We start from the raw sequence: 14127 nt of genomic DNA, 5'->3' as shown, positions 1-14127 counted from the left end.
GGCATTGTTGGCGATAACAAGAGGAGTGGATGTGAGCGAACGAGGTCGTTTCCTCGTCCCAGGTGTTACTTCGCTGACACGGGAAATGGCGAACATATTTGAAAAAAAAAAAAATATAAATACGTTATGATGAAGATTAATAATTATCAACATAACGCTACGACTCCTCCGTCAGGGTCTGCAGTAGCTTCAAGGCAACGCTACTGTCAGTAGCTGGGACAGGATGGTCTCCTTCAGAGTTGAGACTACTCACATTCGTCAATTGATGATCCAGCCTTACGGAAGGTGAATTTTCACTCGTGGTGCAGCCACAAGTAATGGAGTCTACGTAGTCATTCTCCCTCTCTGTATGTATGTGTGTGTGTGTGTGTGTGTGCACAATAAAGCGCACGTTCTACACTTGCGGGACTCCATCTATTGTTTATAACAAGATTTTAGGGTACTAAGCCACAAATGACATACACTGGGTGGTATTTCCCCCTCTCACTTTCATGAACGGTATATAGTAAAAAAAAAAAAAAATCATGACTTGCCTCTCTTGATAGACCTTGTGGGCGGCGGTGAGGACCCAGTTCTCTGCGATGAGAGCTCCGCCTCCCTTGTAGTCGTCCGCGAAGCTCAGCAGGATCGCCATCCACGGGTATTCACCAAACGTGGCCTGTGAGGAGGTTTCCAGATACTCACTCAGGTCTGTGACGTTTTTGGATGATAGCCAACGTTTGTGGCAGCCTGACCTAGAGAGTTATATATATATATATATATATATATATATATATATATATATATATATATATATATATATATATATATATATATATATTATATAATCTTGTGAAGTTGCGAGAGCCATTGTGTTGGTAACGATGACGAGGCCAGTGCTATGTGGTGTACAGAAATCGCCCCCCCTTTTTTTTTTCTAATTCCCCTTAATTAATGATCGAGATAATTTTACTTTTACAGTGACGAAATGACGAAATAAAAACTAGTCAAGAGTATATTTAACTGCAGTTTTACAGAGACGAAAGAAAAGGATGATTCTGTAATTGCTCACCTCGGCTTGTGCTGCCTGTCGATAAGGTATTGGGTTCTGGATCCCGCAACCGAGCGGCGTTGTTATGGGACTTGATGTTGTAGGCACCGCATCATTATCTTTGAAACAACACTTCTTCTCACCTGGACACTCTCCAGCTGAAGGCTGCAAATAGAAGAACAAACATGAGCAGATATATCTGAAACAGTCACTCATTAACAGCTCCCAAATGCCGCCCTTTTAACCTTTGTCCCTGACCAACTTTTCCCGAGAATATTTTTTTTGTTTGCGTAAGACTCGTCCTTCCAGCGATCAAGGATTTACGACACTCCTATATCTATCTCAGGGCCAGTAGATAGGAAACTTTATAGGCATGTATTTTGGTTTGATACGCCCAGATCCCATATATATATATATATATATATATATATATATATATATCCCTGGGGATAGGGGAGAAAGAATACTTCCCACGTATTCCCTGCGTGTCGTAGAAGGCGACTAAAAGGGAAGGGAGCGGGGGGCTGGAAATCCTCCCCTCTCGTTTTTTTTTTTTTATTTTTTTTTTCCAAAAGAAGGAACAGAGAAGGGGGCCAGGTGAGGATATTCCCTCAAAGGCCCAGTCCTCTGTTCTTAGCGCTACCTCGCTAATGCGGGAAATGACGAATAGTATGAAAAAAAAAAAAAAAAAAAAAAAATATATATATATATATATATATATATATATATATATATATATATATATATATATAATCATACAAACCTCCAACAGCCAGGATCGAACCCGGGACCCCTGTGTCACAGTACTGGTCTTTAGGTGTCAAGGAGAAAAATATAAAAAGGCCAGTACTCTGGCATGTCATTGTTCGTAACGCTCTACATAAAAAATATTTTTATTTACGCGCCTCGCTATGCACATATCAAAGTTGTGATATAATCACTTTAGGCTATTTGGTCACCAAAACAGTTTGGGAGTATTTTGCCACATTTCAGCTGGTTTTAATTGTATTTGGCTCAATGAAGTCTTTTCCAGCAACATGCGGATGACACATTTGATGCCACTTCAAGGCAACTGGGGTCAAAGGAGAACATTCACTCTTCATGTATGATTACTCCATTTGGTATTGTTACATATTGGTCCATTGTTTCTACAGTTTTGCTGCACTACATACTGTACTGAAAACTGGTAATATGAAGAGGTCAAAGGTTACTAAAATGCCATTTTTTGTGTGTGTTTTGTCCTATTCTTATGCAACACGTCAGTCGACGACTCTCATTACACTCAGTAAATGCTCATACAACCTTTAACACGGTAGAGGAAGCCTCACAATGATCTTACGGGCAGAATGAATGTTAGACGTATATAGGAAGTTAAATGAGACTTGAAAGCACAATAACTAACAAGGCATTGAAATACAGCTTTCCTCGTTTAACAGGAATCGCCACTGAACCGAGTCATACGAGGTTTGGTCGTACATTCTTGACCCATGGTCATGTGATGGAGACATCTGGTGTATAATGTAACGCCAGCAACTGTAGTATTACCATGGAACACATACTAATGGAATGCCAAAAGAGGAGGAGTATTTTAGTCAAATGCTACCTAGTAGCACTGTTCGAAACAAAATAAATATTCGAAAAATTCAGACAATAATGTTAATGCGAATAGATTAGTTAGCCCTTTTTTTTTTTTCTTATCTTCGTGGCTTAAAAGCGCTGAACAAGCATTAGGTTCTACCCTTCTGCCAATTCCACAAAATCAGTTCATTCAACTGACGACGAGTCCTGACAATAGCATCTAAGGTGGTTTTAGGGGTTCATACACCCCATTGCTTTCCAATGTTGGCCTTTCTAGTAACCTATTTATCCATAACAGGATGGGTGATCCGTCTTTTATGCCTCTCCTTATATATATATATATATATATATATATATATATATATATATATATATATATATATATATATATAAATTCCGCGGTAATTGCACGACTCCTCTTGGCGTCATTTTTCTCGTCAAACGATTGCTGTCGGAGAAATACTTTCATACAACCCTCCGTACATTTCTCTTGCCTAGCTACGATGAACCCTCATATTTTGCTTTCTTAGGTATAAAAAAAACAGACCTGTTGACGTCATCTTGGCCTCATAGAAACTATGTGGACAATATTTGTTATCAGATTACGCGAAAAAACAAAATATCTCCGAATTTCTGAACGAAAAAAAAGGGGGGAAATAGATTCATGATATATGAGAAATCCCTCTCGAACGGTATATTGGCGATGGTGTACATTGGTGAAGTTTACCCCTTAAAAGTTTCAACTTTACTCACCCTGTTGACAATGCGGGTGTCGACCCGGAGGTTGTTGTTACGAACGTTGACTTGGAGGGTAGAGGAGCTGGGCCCGGCTCTGGAAGACGTTACTTCACGGAAGCAAAACTGGTTCAACGGCTGGCAGTAGCACACCTCTCTACCTTTGGGAAGCGAGCGTTTGCAAAATGAAAAAAAGTTGGAACGTCTGTTGATCATCTGGTAAAGCAATCTGCAGAAATAAAAATGTCAATCAGCACCTCTGTTAGGTGTGAAGATAAAAGGCATGGAGCTGGGTTTGGTACTCTTGATGCAGCATATCATATACCAGTGATGTTTTGCTTGCAGTGATGACGTTGCAACCTACCTGTATGTACGCCAGTGCCAGTTTGACCACCAGGGACAGGATCGATACCCAACTGTTCGGCTAACAAGCCGAGCCTGGTCTCTTCGTCATTCCGATGCCGCTGCCCCTCCACGGACACAGCCAGCGCCACACACGCAAACAGGCTGACCCACGCTCTAGAAGATGAATAGTAAACAGCTTTAAGAATGAGTTCCTCATCAAATGATATAAACTACATAACTTATAAGGTGTTTACGAGCTTCGCTTCCTCTGAAGACTTACCTTTGGCGATGGCTAACACTGGGAATAAGTCTCATTCTTTTTTGTTAATATTTATGAATAAATAAGCATGAGGTAGTAAAATGGGCCCGTGAACTAGGAAACGCAGGGGGTTGGTAAAGTAGAAGTTGGGTAATCAGTTCAAAAGAGGTCGCTAAGAAAGTTGATAATCATAAAAGTAATCTAACACATGTTGCTACGTCAGCTGTCAGGACACTTATTGTTGCCACAGTTACCGAAACCTTTATGTGGCAACTGCCACATGCGGTAAGAATGCGTGTTAATGACTATTTCTAACGATTAAACCATGACATGAGTAATCATATATTCAGAACTATATTGTACATTCAGCTATACACAACCATAACTGTACTTGTGTAATATTTGGCTGTCTAAAACGGCAACAAAACTTTTTGCAATGGCCTATAAACTTTACCTTTCGTTTATGCGTTTCCATTTCGTTTATATCCGTGCAATTCATACTTACTCTTGGTCACCATAAACTTGGCCACACATCTTATATTTTGAACATTGTTCTCACGGCCACGTATACAAATTCATGGTTGCATACAGCCGAAATAAAAAGGTTTTTACGGACCCCTGTCCAATAACCGTCTTTAAACGACGAAGACCTACCTGGTCATGACTACGCTACCCGCTGGGGAAGCTCGATCACTGCTTACACAAGCTGGTGAGCCTGGATACTACTGCACCTGCATAAGTCTGGTCATCACAACATTTGCTTGTGAGGTTCGGTCACCATTACTATATACGAGTTACTTGTTTTGATTTACAAATTAGCAACTGTGAAACACTTCTAATGAATAGAAGCCGGTGCCATTCCGTGGTGCAACAGGTGTCTAGTCGAAGTATTATATGTGCATAATCACAAGTGTGGAGTAAAGTCTCCTGATGGAAGTCACGTCAGCATGAGAAACTTTTGTCTCGATTCCTGGATGCCACAAACCTGTTCGACTGCGTCATACACGTAATTGAGCAACAGGAAATCAAACAAGTGAGGACTGTGGGCAAACAACTACATACTGAGGCAAGGGAACATGTGGCGCGGGTCAAGGTTAGGGTGACACGGGCTGGCATCGCAACAGGAGGGAGTTTATAAAGGGAAGGCCATGGTTGCCAAGGTTCCTGGCCGGCTTTATAAGGATGGCAAGTTAGTCGGAAAGGTCAGGAGCTCGGATGGCTGTGGTGGACAGTAGGTTTCTGGAGAATGTAGCGACTTGCTTGTCAAGTCTCTTACTGCGAAAATGGAAAAGCCTACGAGTCTATGCCACCGCTGGAATATAGGAAATGCTTACTTAAATATCTAATAGAAAGTTTGGGACGCTGACAAAAGCATAAGAATTTGTTCAATAATTGCTGCAACTGGGATGGTGTTCACCTCGACGTGAAAAGGGAAAATATAAGAAGTGAGAGCTGGGGAGTTCAGGTGCAAGCTGTGAAAGTGGTTGTTATTGAAGATAAGATTTTTACCAGCAAATGTAAGGATCAGCTTGTGCTCGTCACCTGTTCGTCTCGCTATGGTTTAGCAGCGGTCAAGTTAATTGGTGCAGACAGCGATAGCCTAGGCTGGTCGTGGAGGCTGGGGACTATTGTTGCGCTTTGACGTTAAGTGCATTGTAGACATTTAGGTTGTTGGATAGTCATAACTATGGTGCTTAATGGTTGTATTTTCTCACAACTTCACGAATCGATGAGTTCGTTGCCAGACATTAAAGGTTTTAGTTTCCTATATCATATCACAGATTCTTTAGCCCCGTGTGCGTCTTACTTTCCGTTGTTGAATATATTTAGGGGAGTAAAGTACAAAAATTAAGGCTTTGTGGAGTTAAATACCGAACTGGAATATTATTCTATGTATATTTTTGTTGACCTGTCCATTTTCTATGACTACTGCAAATATATTTGTCTTTTTTAAGTCTATCTTTTCAAAACTTGGTCTACAGAACATTAATGACATTAGGATCATACTCAGGACTTGTCAAGTAGTGGTTAGCAAGATCAGGTTGCCCTACCTGAAGCGATACCAGTCTGTGTGGTAGGTCAAGTTCTTTCGTGTAGTGGGATGAAAGTTGATAGGCAAGGTAAGGTTTGTACCCGACGTTATAAGAATAGGAAGAGGGGACGGAAGGTTTAGGTTGTAAGGGAAGTGTGCGAGGGGAGATATGTAAATATAGAACTTCTAGAGTCTGCTTTCCCAGTTGGGCAGACACATGACTACTAACAAGTTAGGTTAAAGTGCTGGACTGAGGTGAAAATCTGCCTTTGAAATTAAGAGCAAGCGAGAGGTTATAATAATTCATCCAACAATCTGGAGTCTGTAGATATACATGCAAGCTTTGTGTCGTCAATCCGTCGAAATGAAGACTATACAAGAAAAATATTGGTGCCAACAAATCGTGAAAATTTTCGAAGGACTGACAATATTAAAAAAGAAAACCAGTTTCTGATTTTGGACAACATAAGGCGTTTCAGTTGCAACCAACAGGCAAGACTCGTCAGCCTTGAAGAGTGGGAGTCCCAGTGAGCCGGAGTATCATCTTCCATTGCTAGTCATAATCAGGCTATGCTGCCGTTTAATCATGGGTATTAACAGTCGTTCGTACACTCATGTTGCCTTCTCAGAAGGAGGTTCACGTTTCAGTTTTGGGGACAGGTAACGCGAGTTGGTTGGTAGGTTGTATGGGCAGTAACTACAGCCTATCAACTACTAGGGTCATTAAGTTATAACCGCCAATTGAATAATTATTTACAATTATGCGAGTTCAAGGTAATTTAGACGACCATATACGCTCTTACTGTATACATGACCCTTCTGATTGGGGGTAAACGTAATAGTCACAAATATATAGTTGCCTCCTTCTCTTCGAGGTTGCTGCGGGTTACTGAGTGGAGAATGTGGCAAGACGTTAAGCCACATGGAAAGATGATTCATGGAAATAGTTACAAGACATCACATCCTCGGGATCTTCCATCAAATACAGCTACGACAACAAACATTTTATTATAACTAACCTAAATGGCTAAGCTGGTGCCAAAAGCACAACCTTATACAGGGACTACAGCAACGTAACCCACATACCTGGGATAGCCTACATGGGATAATAACCCAGGTTAAGACACCACCAGGCCCATCGGAGGACAGCCTTGAACAATCTTTGAAGGTTAATTTACCATCAACAGTGGATATGTCGGAGCAGAAAAAAAAATATATATATATATTGTCAACAGAATAAAAAAGTTAAAAGTTAAAAGTAAAAGTTCTGACCGGTTTTCCTTGAGAACACCGCTATATCGTCAGTGACCACAGTTTCTATACTATATATACCGTCAAGAGACTACGCCTTCGCAAACATAATGACACTGGAGGGGACCCATCAAGGGTAGGTTAGGTTGGTAGTCCTGACGTGCATCAGCCACGGGCAGCGGCGTTCGACGAGGCCTTTCTGTTCATCTCTCCTACATAATGCGATAATTTCATGCGTGATCGATAATTGCCTCTGTTTACATTAACCTTACGGAAATTCCATTTATCCTCAACAAGTCCTGAAGAACAGAACTCCGACAAATTATTTTCCTTGTATTAACTGAAGTCTCGACAACCATGAATTCTGAAAATCTCGTCTTCAGAGAATTAGTACAAATGAAGACTACTATATAGTCAAGGGCTTTCTTGGGGTGACTCGGGGCGTTCTGACGATCCCCCATCGGCGGTGCAGCCTTTAAGGTAAGCTGGAAACTCCTGTTGCCTTGGGAGCTTTAGCATCATGATCACTGTCGTCTTTGCTTGAAATACTGAATCATCGCACCAAGTTTACAAATACTTGTCAAAAGGCCTATTTGTTTCAATACCACCCGTTCCGTAAATTGTTTTCAGATAACTCAAGGTAACGACCGTGTCTATGACGTCAAAGGTTGGTGCCAGGTATCTCCTGTAAAATCAACAGAACCGTAAATAGAAATGAGTGATGTTCCGACATTAACGTCCCAGATGTTTTAAATCCATGTGTCACTAGTCATGGTTACTGTAGATAAAGAAAAGGGGGAACAAAGTCCTTCACGCTTGCAATGTCTGAGCAGGTATGATATACGACCAGGAACCTTGAGAGGTAACTGGCAACTCGTACCTAAGCAGTATTCGCCTGTAGACACCTTCACTGCTACCAGTCCCTTATACAGCACAACCATGGCTGTCATGGAATGAGGCGAACCGCATGCTGATACTAAGTAAAACTTGGTTTTATTTAGCTGTGTGTACGCTACTGCACATACTGCTAGTAGAGGATCAATATCTTCCAATGATCTTCCCAAGAATGATCTGCAACTCGGATAACTTAACCCTTCCTCCCTTAACCTCGCGTAGTTACCGTAGCAGGGCTCATGAAAGCTGTGCAACAAAGACCCCCCCCCCCCCAAAAAAAAAAAAGTTTAATCATCCTTTAATCCTGAAGATGATCACGTGCATGAAAGACACGTTGAAAGTTAATGACTTGAATCGAAGGATGGAGTTATGATATCAGCGGTACACTATACTCCCAAAGACCCAGATGATGCGCCCGACTTGCTTTCGTCCTCGCCACGCATAGCCTCTCTTCCATTGTCCCCCGTCAGTGTTCTACTTCATACTCGAGTGATGAAAAGGTTATAGCAGAGCATGGCTGTCGAAACTGGTTCACATAACCCTATTGGAATGGTCTGAGCATCTCCATGGGGTGTGTGACAGGTGTCTGGGAATATTCTTATTTTACAGCTGATATTTTCTTTCGATACTGTCAGCTCCGATCAAATGAAGTTACTCATATCACTATTCAAATAAGATTTAGAGTAATATGAATCATTATAAGCTGATTTCTATATGGGGCTCGTAACATCACTTTTGATTCCCTGTCATTGGCCGGAGATTATGTAGCTTCATCTTACAAGAAATAGTAAATTCTGACCTGGTTAAGAATAACACCATTTTGCTTCTATCATACTGTTCAAAGTGGAAATACATATTTTGGATCTGCAATAGGTGCAACTTAAGAGAAACATATTAGATATCCAACTCTCTTTCACATAAAAGTAACTTTCTTACTGTCGAGAGAAGGGGAGTAAACGAACAAATATTGGATTGGTGCACGAGCCAGAAAAGGCGAGACAGCAATGTCTTGAAGCAACGGGAAATGCGACCTCCCTCTCTTTTCTTCTTCTCTTTCTCTTCACCTTATGTAGGGCTCCCTTCCTTTTCGCTCTTTATCAGTTACGCTTTTCACCTACTCATCTTCCTCCTCTTCATCTATGTCTTTCTCTCAAATACAGAGAGAGGAGCGGTACCATAATGTCAAAAAGCGGAGTTTAGTAATGTGAAAATTAGGCGACCGTCGAGACACTTAGCATTCATAAGTTACAATAGAACAACAAACGACTATGGCCTAAAGCAGGATATATGGCTCATGGTTCTGATGAAATTCAACCATACGAACTGAAGATGTGTACAAATACACTTGTCTAACTCCCCGAACGTTTAAACTATCGCTGGATAAAGGTAACGTGCTGAGGTGGTGGAAGGCAAACCTCTTACCTTTCATTAAGGGAGGAGTTATCGAAGTCCTAACGAGTGTGGTCTGTAAGGCTGCATCAACCTTCCAAGAGTTGTTCTGATACATGGTGTATGAAATTTAACGCAAGTAGATATCGAGTAACAGGGACGGGACTGTACAACGTAAGGCCACAATATGAGTATTGTCTTGCAAAAATGAGCTGCAGGATTCTGTTTCCAAACTTACCAGTCCACCATTAGGATAACAGTACTAGGGGACAAACCATCTGATGGCAAATATTGGAATAGCATTCAAGTGTAAGGATATGGAAGTAACATGTTAGTTGTTCACACCCTATATTAGGCCAAAACTGGAAAATGCTTCTTACGTTTGCTCACCACCCTTGAAAAAGTACAAAGAAACAAGCTAAACAATAACAATCGGTAGCATAATTAAGAGGGTTGAATTACAAGGAAGGGTTAGACAAAGTTTATCCACGAAGGCTGAAAGAAGGAACAAGATAACCTTTGTCAATGTTTAGTGTCAACAGTGAACAGTTCGGAAAATGTACGAACAGAACAAGAGGCTTCAATTAGAAATTAAGCAAGAATAACATTGTGCAAAAGTCGTAGTTTTAGGGTAGTGGAGGATTATGAGTGAATAAGGGTAGCATAAAGGTTAAAACGTTTGACAGGGAAAGCTTAGATGAAGCAATACAAGCGTAAATCCCCGTGATGTACAATATAGGTAAGTACACACAACCTCGGGAAATTCCATTTTTCGAAGTGGATCTCGGGCACGAGCGACAGGACCAACAACTAAATAAGGAGCGAAACATTGAAGTTTTGTTCCATTTATGTAATTACCAAATTATCACCTACAGGAAGTGGTCATTATCATTGCTTTTACTATTATTCACCTTCATTTTTTTGGGGGGTACCCCTCAAACACTTGTGTCTATTCCTGTAATCAGGATATCTTGATAAAGTCTTTGCTTTCTCACTTGAATTCAATGTCAATTATCTTACTCTTTTAAGCCTAAATCTAAATTAAGGTAACTGCTATATTTTCCTCATCACAATCCTGACCTGCCAATTCATGTACCAATCCAATTGCACATATTTACACTTTCCGATGTTTCTACAAAGGATTTTATAGTTTCCACACATACACCGTATTAATGAGTAGATCTTACATTCATTGTAATCTTTAAGAAAAAAAAGACTCCAAATATGGACATGAATGTTTGCTAGTAATGTATAAACTGCCTTAACATCCTTCCCAATGTTTCAGGTGATGAAGTGTTTTGTACTGGTATTCCATGATCTGTTCTCACCCTAGGGCAGTTGCACGACACTTATCAGCCAGAGATTACACCGGTACGCACTCACGTGTCGCACTCTTCTCCAGTTTATTGGTTATGCTATCTTTTATCTGTAAACAAAGCTATTTGTCTATACCAAACCTTCGTACGTTTAGTTATACACCACGTTAAAGTATTTGTCTTCTAACCATAGCAGATGGCCTGGGGACAATTATGGGTATAAACATTAATAACTGAGAATGCATATCAGTAATAAAGTAAATGATGCGCCTTGATACCTCGGGTTAAAATGGAATATCAATTTCGTTGGGCCGTGATTTTCTAAGTACAGTACACTTAATCAATCAATCACACTTCCTTGCATATACTTCGTCCTTTCATAAATCGTCGAATGTTAAGTGATTTCTGTGAACCAGTATCTTAATCTTTTTACCATAAATACAAAGGAAAGGCAAGCATACCAATATCATTGTACTACATCCACGTGATTTACACAGGATTCACGCAAGTGTGATGTGTATCCTGCGCATTGCGGAACGACAGAAATGGTTTCGGGAGTGTAGGATATGACCCTAATTTAGGACGCTATGGAAAATGCCAAGGTGAGCAGGATAAACAAGCCTAACCCAGTGGTTGCAGACTCTCACTGTAGTCCCTCGCACGACCATTGCTTAAACTGCTCAGTACCTACACTTACAACTTCTGGAAGGCTCCTTTCCTGACACTTCAATTTCCCCGAAATTTCAGCATAGACATGTCCAAATCCAGAGTTATTGTTTATGGCTTCCGTTGATCACAGAACCCTTTTTCAACACGACATCGTCAGGTGTATACACACCGCCACCTGATTGCTACTACACCAAAGCTAGCATTAGCCAATCCCCTACATCGTGGTATACGAGTTTTGAAGCAAATCACATCCACAGAATCGCCTCGATCCTTATTACTGCAGAAATGTAAGTCACCTCATTGTTGCTGATCATGCTAAGGGGAGCCGAGATGCGAGTGTCGAGAGAAGATACATCTTGGAAAGCCTGGCTCGATCACTGTAAAGCCCCTCAGCACTCCATTAACGTTCCGTATTACAGAGTGTTCTTTATGACTAGGGATAGCCCGTTTTTATACCAGGTTCGCTGTATAGCACTTCAAAAAGTATATTAAACACCCCCATCGTTATACTAAACTGCTGCCTGTTCATCACCCAGGAAATATACCACGGTGCTTGAAACTTGGGCTAAATATGATTCGATCTTTCACTTTAAATCACATCAGTTTCTTAAATGATTTGCGTCCTCTGTTGTCCTCAAAGCCAGCTAAATGGGTGATTCGGTCATCCTTTTAATGACACTGGATCCACAAACATTCCGAATGAGAGCTTATTTCGACCGTCAACCAACACACATACTGCCACTGAAGTATTTTGTGAAGTCATAACGAAAACTATGACCATAGATGAGCACACGTACCTCATTATACCTGATGGTGATACACCTCTCAACACGAGCACGTGTAGCACACTGGCGACAGGAGCCTCAGTTTTAGTTATATATGCGTCCCGAGATGCCAGTCAGCCTATTTTAGTTTTTTAACCAGATTTTCTGTAATACTGTACATGATGAGTGAAGATAATTTGTCCTTAGGATGTTTGATAAAAAAAAATTACGGATTCTGGCAAAATCGTGTTTGATGGACCATTTAGCTGATACAGTTCATGTACATGTACATATATTATCGGTTGCTTATATAGAAATATTTCTCGGCGATTCTCCACAATAAGGAACGAAAAACAATTGGTCACGAATTGAATTGATTACCTCCGGTTGGTATGGGGTGCTAAGCAAAATTCCCAGATTATTCCTCAATTATCTTTCTTTTCCCCAAGAGGCGGCGCATGCGCGCGCCCAGCATCAGCGAGCTATACCACAATTCTGGAACTGGGGAAGGTCTCTGAAATACCCACCGAGCGATGGTAACGCGTGGTCACACCCAACACCCTTAGTGATGACCGGTGGCAAATGTTGGCAACAATGTGGTCACGCTACCTACCTATCCCCACACCTCTTCAGTGATGACTGGTGTTAGCAGTTGGCAACATTAGCCACACTGCCAATTCCTACATCCTTATAGTGATTACCTGTGGCTAATATATATATATATATATATATATATATATATATATATATATATATATATATATATATATATATATTATATTTTTTTTTCCCAAAAGAAGGAACAGAGAAGGGGGCCAGGTGAGGATATTCCCTCAAAGGCCCAGTTCTCTGTTCTTAACGCTACCTCGCTAACGCGGGAAATGGCGAATAGTTTGAAAGAAAAAGAAATATATTATATATATATATATATATATATATATATATATATATATATATATATATATCCCTAGGGACAGGGGAGAAAGAATACTTCCCACGTATTCCCTGCGTTTCTTAGAAGGCGGCTAAAAGGTGAGGGAGCGGGTGGCTGGAAATCCTCCCCTCTCGTTTTTTTTTTTTTTTAATTTTCCAAAAGAAGGAACAGAGAAGGGGGCCAGGTGAGGATATTCCCTCAAAGGCCCAGTCCTCTGTTCTTAACGCTACTTTGCTAATGCGGGAAATGGCGAACAGTATGATATATATATATATATATATATATATATATATATATATATATATATATATATATATATATATAACAAGAGGTCACAGTGGTGCGTGTGTTCTAGTATATTATAAAAAACACAGGGAAATGAAACAAGTGCACTTTCGTGTAATGAAATAGAGGACGTAGAATAGTCAGTAGATATACAAGGAAGGGACGTACCCAAGACGCCATTGGTAAACCAATGGCGTTTTCGCCTAGGGGGTTGGAGGTTATCTTAGGTAGTGGTTGCTTAAGCGCGAGGCAGGGGTAAGCTATTTATTTTTACTAAATGAATTAGTGGTTAGTTATGGAGGGGGTTTGGATGGGAGGGGTCTAAGGCTGATTTAGTGTAACAGAAGGTATGTTAATACCAGTTACTGTAAGCCTGACGGGAATTGACATGAGGAAACCCCTTTTGTTTTTATTGTACATAATGATTTTTTTCTTGCGCTACCTCGCAAATGCGGGAGACAGCGACGAAAAAAAATGATTATTTTCGATTACTAGTTATATAAAAGTAGTTTCCTTGTTATGGGCTCCCTATGTTTGTTAATATTTCCAGTTTCCACTACACTAATGCATTTTCTCTGGTAGTGTTGGTTCCTTGCACTATATTCGTTGCTATGACAGTAGGTCCGGTAAAACGTCACAATGAGCC

General features: G+C 40.6%; 1 protein-coding gene across 1 annotated transcript in view; it reads right to left on the bottom strand.

Annotated features, from left to right (window-relative positions):
- The window catches only part of LOC139746813 (inactive CLIP domain-containing serine protease A3-like), a 17851-nt gene extending 5429 nt beyond the window's left edge, over window positions 1-12422 (bottom strand). The window contains exons 1-5 of the mRNA XM_071658390.1: window positions 12296-12422; window positions 3708-3862; window positions 3362-3504; window positions 1052-1195; window positions 534-658 (exon numbers count right to left, since the gene is read on the bottom strand). Of these exons, the coding sequence (XP_071514491.1) occupies window positions 534-658; window positions 1052-1195; window positions 3362-3504; window positions 3708-3862; window positions 12296-12300 (572 nt within the window). The 5' untranslated portion in view covers window positions 12301-12422. The remainder of the gene's footprint in view (window positions 1-533; window positions 659-1051; window positions 1196-3361; window positions 3505-3707; window positions 3863-12295) is intronic.
- Window positions 12423-14127: the final 1705 nt, after the last annotated feature.

Source organism: Panulirus ornatus, chromosome 66 (assembly GCF_036320965.1).
Source record: "Panulirus ornatus isolate Po-2019 chromosome 66, ASM3632096v1, whole genome shotgun sequence".
In the NCBI taxonomy this organism is placed as follows: domain Eukaryota; kingdom Metazoa; phylum Arthropoda; class Malacostraca; order Decapoda; family Palinuridae; genus Panulirus; species Panulirus ornatus.
The sequence above is the reverse complement of the archived record's forward strand: the minus strand, read 5'-3'. Positions and strand labels throughout refer to the sequence as shown.